The sequence below is a fragment of the Sinocyclocheilus rhinocerous genome, unplaced genomic scaffold (genome assembly GCF_001515625.1).
Source record: "Sinocyclocheilus rhinocerous isolate Xijiao unplaced genomic scaffold, SAMN03320098_v1.1 scaffold512, whole genome shotgun sequence".
Classification (NCBI taxonomy): domain Eukaryota; kingdom Metazoa; phylum Chordata; class Actinopteri; order Cypriniformes; family Cyprinidae; genus Sinocyclocheilus; species Sinocyclocheilus rhinocerous.
In genome coordinates, this window is record NW_015638979.1 from 119,773 (window position 1) to 129,094 (window position 9,322).

General features: G+C 34.1%; 2 protein-coding genes across 4 annotated transcripts in view; one reads left to right on the top strand and one right to left on the bottom strand.

Moving 5' to 3' along the window:
• Positions 1-5,514, top strand: part of angpt2a (angiopoietin 2a) — a 15,649-nt gene extending 10,135 nt beyond the window's left edge. The window contains exons 7-9 of the mRNA XM_016566264.1: positions 229-395; positions 2,670-2,800; positions 4,657-5,514. Coding sequence (XP_016421750.1) covers positions 229-395; positions 2,670-2,800; positions 4,657-4,817 — 459 coding nt within the window. The 3' untranslated portion in view covers positions 4,818-5,514. The remainder of the gene's footprint in view (positions 1-228; positions 396-2,669; positions 2,801-4,656) is intronic.
• The window catches only part of mcph1 (microcephalin 1), an 88,505-nt gene that overhangs the window by 30,317 nt on the left and 48,866 nt on the right, over positions 1-9,322 (bottom strand). The gene's annotated exons all lie outside the window — the stretch shown is intronic.

Genomic DNA, 9,322 nt, shown 5'->3' on the forward strand with positions numbered 1-9,322 from the left:
ATATATATATATACACACATGCAAAAACCTTGCTATGTGTATTGCGTTAGACTAACTAAGACTTGTCACAGCACTTACATATTATTGTTCTTTTATTGGTTTTGATTGCTTCTATTGTCCTCATTTGTAATTCACTTTGTAATTTCACATTGTAAATGTGTCTGATAAATGACTAAATGTTAATGTACACTACTATGAAACATGGACTTTCTGTTTTTTTCATTTCAGGGGTTTGGAGATATCTCAGGTGAACACTGGTTGGGGAATGAAATCATCTCTAAGTTGACACAAGAAAAACAATATGTGCTCAGGACAGATCTGATGGACTGGGAGGGGAATACGGCCTTTTCAAAATATGAGCAGTTCTCACTAGATGGAGAGAAGCAGAATTACAGGTGAAGAATTACCCTGTGCTTTTTTATACCTGGGAGATTTGTGACTCATTTTGAGGTTTGTGTGTCTTTTAGACAATATGCTGTATGACGGTAGAATTATGCTATACCGTTTACACCACAGTAAATAGCTACATGGCTATCAGTAGGCAGGACTGCTTTTTGCTATGTAAGAGTGACAAAGAAACACGAAGGAAGAAGCTGGTATTAAGAGTTGTAGAGTAGTTCCTTTATGGTCATCAAGCATCACAACTTTCTATATTAATATTCATATTCACAGAATTGATGTGTGGTCATAGGTGTGTCTATACTGGCTATTTTATAATATCTTCATTTAATTAACCTTAAATTATTATTTTTTTGGTTTGTCTATATAAAGTCTGCTATCAGTATGTTCTCATATTTGAAATAAAACAGCAGGAAACTACGAATAAGCTGTTGATTCAGTACACACCCATGTTAACGCTGCCATTCATTCTGCCATAAAATCTCTGGAGGGCTGGCACACAATTGTCACAACTCCAAAGAAAATATTTTGCCATCTGGAAATAGTTATGGCCTATGCAACATGAAAAACCTGACACAACACAGTTCCCCTGAACAACTTTTACCATCTGGCCCCTGAACAAGCTAATGGCTAACTACCATTTTTTGTTGCATGGGAGGTTTGATTTCATTAGCATTAGCATATGGCTAAATTAATGATGTGATATGCTAATACATATATCGGATAAAATGGTCCATTTTTATTAGATCAAATTAATTATCAATAAATTTTAGTACTGGATGAATTATATCTAGAACCAGTATTTCTGTCGCATCTTAAGATTTTTTTTTCTCTCAGATCATCAAAATGCATTTTGGGATAACTAAATCTCTGCCAGAATTATGCTGTTTTAGCATGTAAGCAAAAGAAGGTATCCCGGGGAAGAAATAAAAAACAACAACTTTTTTTTACGGTAAAAAAACACCACCTGTGATTGCCAGACATTTACCGTAAAAAGTACTGTGACAATGTATCAGGTATTACAGGATGGCATTTGTGGCCTGTATATTTTAAAGGGGCCCTATTATGCTTTTTTATTTGTTAATTTATTTTATTATTTATAGAGTTATTCTCTATATCAACAAGCACTGTTTCTGAACTCCCCAAACACCTTGATTGTGTCCTGATGTCTCATCCAAAGGATGGTGACTTTAACAATATAAGTGTCCCCATCACTATACTGGGGAGCTAGGACCCACACAGACCACAGGGTGAGCACCCAATATCAGAAATTTAAACTGACAAGACTTTAAAACGCATGCAAAGAATAAATTTTCATGATGACAAAGAACTGCAACTTGAGTGAGATAAAGATAATAAGAGCCTCTAGTAGTTGCCCTCAGGTCCAGTGCGATGGCTGGCATATTAGGTGGTGGGTTGAAGCAAAACTAGTCTTTACATGAGATGACCTTTTATTATTTGACTCTGACCATGACAACTCAATTACTCCATTAACGTGGTGCTGGATCTGCTGGCGGAGTTTGATCTAATCTCAGGCTATAATTTAAATCTGAGTAAGGGTGAATTAATGCCCATAAATATGGCCTAAGAAAACCCATTAGCATCTCTGCTTTTCAGACCTTCTTTAGAGTTTTAGGTATTTGGGCATAAGCATTACAAAAAACTTTGTTACACTGCTTAAACGTCCTGCACAGGATTTTAGTCATTGGCATCTCCTCCTTCTTGTCCCTTGTTGGTAGGATTAACTGTATTAAGATAAACATGATTCTGTTTGCCTGTCTATAAAACATTGTCAATATTTGTGTATATATCTGTACCTATTTTTACTTATTCTTAGCCTCTAAATCAAATCACTGGTGAGTGAAATCTAAAACTGTATTAGCCAGTGGCTAATGACAGACATTATTTAATCTTTCTGTGTGAACTTTTAGCTTTGGGAACATCCTTCCTGTCTGGCAAGTCTAGGATGTCTTAAAATGATGTCTATGTATGTTACAGTTCAAGGATTGGCACTTTTTAATGTTTGATTTAAAGCTTTTAATTTGACAGACCAGAAAAATTTACTGACAAAGTATGTAACTTATTATACATTTCTATGTACCCCGACTAAAGGAAAATGCAATAACTTACAAAGACTGAGAATTTAGAGTTTTATGCATTTTAGCTGTTGATGTGTTTTGTCTCGTCTTATTCATAAACTGTAGAAAGAAAATATAATCAACTGATATTTATATTGTATTATGTATATGTCTGCATTTACAATTCTATAGGATACACCTCAACGGCTACAGTGGAACAGCAGGGAGAACCAGTAGCATGGGACAGCCAGGAAGTGATTTCAGCACAAAAGACATAGACAACGACAAATGTGTTTGCAAATGCTCACAAATGCTTTCAGGAGGTAAGAGCAGAGTACTTTCAAATAAATATATAGTTCAGTCATGAAACTCTAGATGGCACAGGCGACGGGTTGTTAACGTAACTGATGATATTCAGAGAGTTAAACAACTTGGCACAAGCTGATTGGTTCATGCTGCATATGCAGCCAATGAGCTTACTGCCTTGCATTTATATGGCTGGCTAGCATTCACTTGAGATTCCTGCAGCGCGCTTTCAGAGTTTCTCTGAAACCATACACCTTCCCCAGCTCCACCTGTATAGATCTGCTACGGGTTATTTTATATGCTATTTGTGCAAGCAGCAGCATGTCTTAAATACTCACGGCACCAGTAGCAAGTTCCTGTACTTGATTGCAGCAGCAGCAATAATCTACAACTACAGCAATAATCAACAGCAGCAGCAATTCAGCAGCAGCGTAGCAGATCTATTCCGCCAAGACCAAATATATTAACATTGTCAGATCCATCACCATGCTAAAATCTTCCGAGAGTTGTCATGATTGAACTTAATATATAACTGTTGTATTGTATGCTTTATAAATGTCTTATTCTAATGGATTTGGAGCACTCATCAAGTTCCCCCTTTTTTTTTTTTTACTTTGGTACTTGGCACTACCCCAGAAATCTGTATAGAATATATTTTGTATATGGGTCATGGTTAACCAGTAAAATTAGCCAGGAATTAATCAGCTCATTTGGGAATTTAGCCCTCATGAATGCTGACATTAAAGGGGTCATTAACTGAGAAATTCCCTTGATCTTTTGATATATAAGAGCTCATTGTGGTATAAAAACAGTCTAAGTTTCAGAACTCAAAACTTGTTAGTCTAAAAACGGCTTATATTGAAGCCAATCTGCCAAAATGACTAGTTTTGGAATGTGCCACTTTATGATGTAATAGTGTGGCTAAACACCGCCTCCGCAGAAGAAGATCACTGCCTGTTTAGCCCCGTCCACTGATTCACGCACGTAGTAGGTAAATGACAAGAGCGGCAAATGCAGGTCTATGCAGAAACCAAACGATAAACTTCATTTGATGAACTTTATTTTTAATGAAGTGCCAGACCGCATCGGTAAGAACTTGGGTTCTTTGTTCAATTGATTTTACTGTGGATTCGTTTACAAACAAGGCACAATTTGAGGCAGAATTTTCAGAAAGATTGAAACTAAAAGACGATACTGTATCGACTATTATTGGATACAAGGTTGCACCCTACATGTGTGAGTGACTGTTTTCATTACGTGATCACTACTGCTTTGTCTGTTATTACAGATCGTTTGATATGTACTATTTAGTATTTATGCGTTTTTAACCTAAAACACAGCAGCATCCATCTAGGAAGGAGGAAGGCTGTCAGACAAACATACACATCTGTTAGCCAATCATAGCAGTGGGCGTTTACTTCCGAGTCTACAATCCGTCACACCTATTCAAACGTAGCGTTCTGATGAGGGGGTCAAAACAGGACAGAAAATAGCCTATTGCTTCTAAATTATGTTTTTTTTTAAAAATGTAAAATTCTTGATAACATTATAAGTGGACCTATTGCGTATCCACATATTATATATTGCCAACTATACTATTAAGTTCTCGAGAATGGAAGTTTCAGACTATAAAGGTAAGAATGAAATGGTCTTCACCTTAAATTCATGTGTTTTCCATCACCATTTGATATTTTTCCCCTCAAATGCTGAAAACACAGTTTATACAGTGTGTGGAGTTTCTGTAACTGTCCAAAAGCCCTTGCTTGTGAGCCTGGGGTATGTTTACGGCCAACGTTTTGTGTTGTCTCAATACACAGTTGCCAGTTAGTTTTCATGTCCTAACCTAAGAATATATTTTTGTTGTATCATTTAGGTTGGTGGTTTGATGCCTGTGGACCATCTAATCTCAATGGTGTATACTACCAGCAGGGGCAGAACACCAATCGGTTCAATGGTATCAAATGGTACTACTGGAAAGGTTCGGCATATTCACTAAAGGCCACCACTATGATGATAAGACCATCGAACTTCTGAGCCTCTACTTCTAACGCACAATAATTACTGATGTCACTGCTTTTCTTATCCTGTAAGGAAAATTTTGGTGGCTTGACCTTCATGCACCTCTGATAAATGATTATTATTAAGAAGATCAAGCACATGAAAAAAGCAAAGGCGGCTTTGTTTCTGTGTTAAATAGCTAATCAACTGAACACAAAAACATGACTTGCAACATATTAAAATGGAGCTTCATCAATGGACAAGTTTTGTTGAAATGGAAGTATGAATACTTGCTGTTAAATGAAGACAATAATTGAAGACTAACAGCTGTAAAGGGGACACAGCTGTAAACGGAATTACCTTGATGCTTCACAGAATTTCTAAAATCTATATATAGATAAGTAGAATTAACTATTATTTTCTTATTGTGTTTATTTTATTTGTAATTAATATATTGTAAATACCAAATTATTTACAGAAATTGATATATTTTCAATGTAACCATGGTACAAGAGTGATTTAAATGCATAATGCTGAGGACATTCTTTACATTTGTCTTACAAATTGTTACTCTACAAAGCTGTTGTTTACACATGGTTTAGTGCTTTTGACCTTCTTGTAGATTTCTTAACTGTGGGCATTTGTTGACAGATGACCAGACTCCACAGCATTCCTTAAAGGTTTATTTTACCCAAATGGAAAACCTTCATGTTGTTCCAAATTAAACTTGTCATAATTTACTCACCCCCATGTAATTCCAAAACCTTAAGACTTTCATTCATCTTTGAAAAACAAATGAAGATATTTTTGTGTGTTTTTGTTTCATTAGCTGAAACAATAGCTCTATTTATTTAAAGACCAACAAAGTAGCAAATAATTTTTCACTATATACAGGTTCATTCAGGTTCTCTCCACCTTTTTCCTGAATGCTGAAGTCTTGTCCAACTCAAATACATTGAAAATAGTTGGGTGCTCATTCTACATACAGCTCCCGATCGGGTGAAGTTCGGGAGGGTTTGTCCACAAAATGCATACTTTCTTTGGGGAGTATTTTAACATAAGCGCAGACCATTGGAGACAGTCGAACAAGTACAGTATGTCACTTCATAGATGTTTCAAAGTCCCAAAAATGGCAATTAAACATGTTCAATCTTTGAAAACTAGCACCGACCAACACCAAGACACAGACAGGGTAACATGCTAATCAGACAAAACATGTCTGTTGCCTTCTGTCGGCGTAGTGTGAATTGGCATTTAGAATCCATCATGGCAGCACTCATCTGTAATTTTCTGCCAGGACTTCATTTGTTAAGTTTACAGATATTTCCCTTAACCCTAAAACAACTCAATTGCAATGTGTAATTTAAGATAACAGTAAAACAAATACAGAAAATTCCTTAATTTTTACAAAATACATTAGGCCTTATTTTTTTTACAGACTTTTCTGATAGGGTGGGATTCTTTACTCAATTTTAAATAATGCCTACTGGCAAAAAGGCTCAACATAAGGAGAGCTTTATGTACTTGTTTAACATTATTACTTAATATTACATTATACTTGTGTTTTTATTTACTTTTGACAGACATTTCATTCAGAAGAAAATTAATTTTGAAAGATGCCATACAGCCCTTACTGTATATTGATTTCAATGCTTCATATGGACTCTGACAATCTATTCTTATAAATCAACTGTCCAAGCAGATACAAAAAATTATGTTCAGCACAAACAGGTGTAGGGATTTCTAAATATGAACGGACACTGATATCAGCCATCATGAGGTTTGCTAATCACCCAGCACATGATTCCAATATTCTTGGTCGATTTCCTGTCGGTCTTGTAAACTCATCTACTCATGAGATCGAATTAATTCAAATCAGGAGACAACAAAGCTTTCTTTGTATCAAGGACTGAAAAGGTTCGTTCACAACATATAGAAACCCCGATGTCTTGTGACCACCAATGGATGGAACCATTATGTCCAAACCGGAAAAGGATGAGTAAATTAACTAGTGCCCTCAGGCCCGATCTAGACGTGACTAACACATGACTCCCATCACATCTGCTTCCTGAAACCCCAACGGACCCGCGTCCTTATGTTACAACAAAAGAAACAGAACCTTGCATGACGATTTTAAAAGACAAATCATTTAAAAAGTAGTGAAAATGTATCCACTGCATGTGTTATGCCGTATATATATATATATATATGTGTGTTGTGTTATTGAAACCATGATATTTTAATATGCCTTATAACTCGTTTTAGCAGACAAAGCATTTAATATGCATGTAAGAGATGTGAAGTTTAATATCGGGTGAAAGCTTGTCTTATTCTAGTTAAGTAATCAAAGTCATTACACAGGAAACAACTTTTACGTGAAACTATGTTCTAATTGTGGTGCATCTGCAAAGTGCTCTATTTTAACTGCCCATCTCGTGAATGTGATTTAATAGTGCTCAAGTGACACATTTTAAACTCCAATTGCTACGAAAGTTCATTTGAGCTCAATGCCTGAGAGAAGTGATGAAACTAATCTTATTTACTTCTACCTAAACCCATGCCATGTATAGCTTACATGTTTGTCTTAAGAAGTACAAGAAAGTTGGTTCTATTGTCCAGGCCTGCACTATTTATAATGACCTTCACCTAAATCAGAGAGCACTTTTAAAGTTTTAGCCACAAACGTTAAGAGTGGTGAAAAGTACGTCAGAGGGAACATTCAACCAACCTATTAATATGCTGAAATCTGAAGCTACTAATCTCTGTTTTTCTATTTTCTACATTTATCTCAAAATGCACACACACACGCACATGCACACACACACATAATTGCTATCAGTTGTAGTTTTAAAATTTTTTTTTGCATCTATGACAGTTTAGTGGAATATTAAAGGTGACAATGTCAATACATAAAGTAATATTTTAATCTAATGTATTATTATATATAATGTAATACAGCTATTCAAATTATAACCCCTATCCAACATTTCTGTTTTTAAGGCATTTGTTTGTATGATAGGGCACAAAATTGTGTTAAAAACACAAGTAAGCCTTTGGAAACTCTATAACAAAACTTAACTAGCTTGAGCTGTTAGACATACATAAATTTAGCCCATGAACAGCACAAGTTAAGTGGCAAATATGGAAAAGTCAAAAAAGTTCTCACAAAAGCTATAATAAATTGCTTAATTAAATTACTATGGCTACAAGACCTTAAAAGTACATAGCGATGCACCTGGCAGCCTTTTTCAGAATCCCTCAAATCTCAAATGTGTATAAATAAACTTTCTATAATAGTTTACTGATGCATTCGTTGATTTTAATGTTTACATAAAATTTTGTTCAGGGAAGCAAAATGTTTTGCAGGTCAAGGGGGTGAAATAATTTTTATTGCAACTGTGTATATGTAAATTTTTTGTTTGCACTGAGTCAGGGCTGACTTGCTTCTCCAACCAGGATTTCTTTACCCACTTTACGCAAAGAGTTAGCATCAAAATAGACAGTGTCACTGACTGATAATAGATCATATGTTTTTATAATTTAAACTCTTTAAATAAAAATTATGATTTAATGCTCATTCATCTTTTTTTGTAAAATTATAATTATGAAACATTATGGATTTATTCTTCTATTGTACCATAAATTTGTCATTGCAAATGCTAATAAAAATGTCTTAAATTATTAGGTAATACTATAATGTGTTATACCTATAATTAATGTTTTAGTGATAAAGTTCATTCATACGATTACATTAAACTTGATTAAACAAAATTAATTAAAAGAAACTAAATCCCCAAATTAATCCTATGATGGGAACATTTTCCTGGTTACAAAAAAATTGATTGAACCTTTAAAAAGGGGGGGATTCCATTTTTTCCGTTTTAATTTATTAATCAGAAAGCATGTCTAATTCAAATCATGAAACTTAAACAATTTAACATCAATTTATTAAAAGTTTAACAAAAATTACATGTTTAGGGCCCTATGAAATGTTTTATTTTTTCCAACCTTATGTTTTCTTGTTAACAAATTTTGTTTTAGTATGTCTAATTATTTGAAAGCATAAAACAAGTTTCATTAATTCTTACAATTAATGAAACTTAATTGTAAGAATTAAGTTTCAATAAAATGAAGAATAAAAATGGATTTATTCTTCTATTGTACCATAAATTTGTCATTGCAAATGCTAATAAAAATGTCTTAAATTATTAGGTAATACTATAATGTGTTATACCTATAATTAATGTTTTAGTGATAAAGTTCATTCATACGATTACATTAAACTTGATTAAACAAAATTAATTAAAAGAAACTAAATCCCCAAATTAATCCTATGATGGGAACATTTTCCTGGTTACAAAAAAATTGATTGAACCTTTAAAAAGGGGGGGATTCCATTTTTTCCGTTTTAATTTATTAATCAGAAAGCATGTCTAATTCAAATCATGAAACTTAAACAATTTAACATCAATTTATTAAAAGTTTAACAAAAATTACATGTTTAGGGCCCTATGAAATGTTTTATTTTTTCCAACCTTATG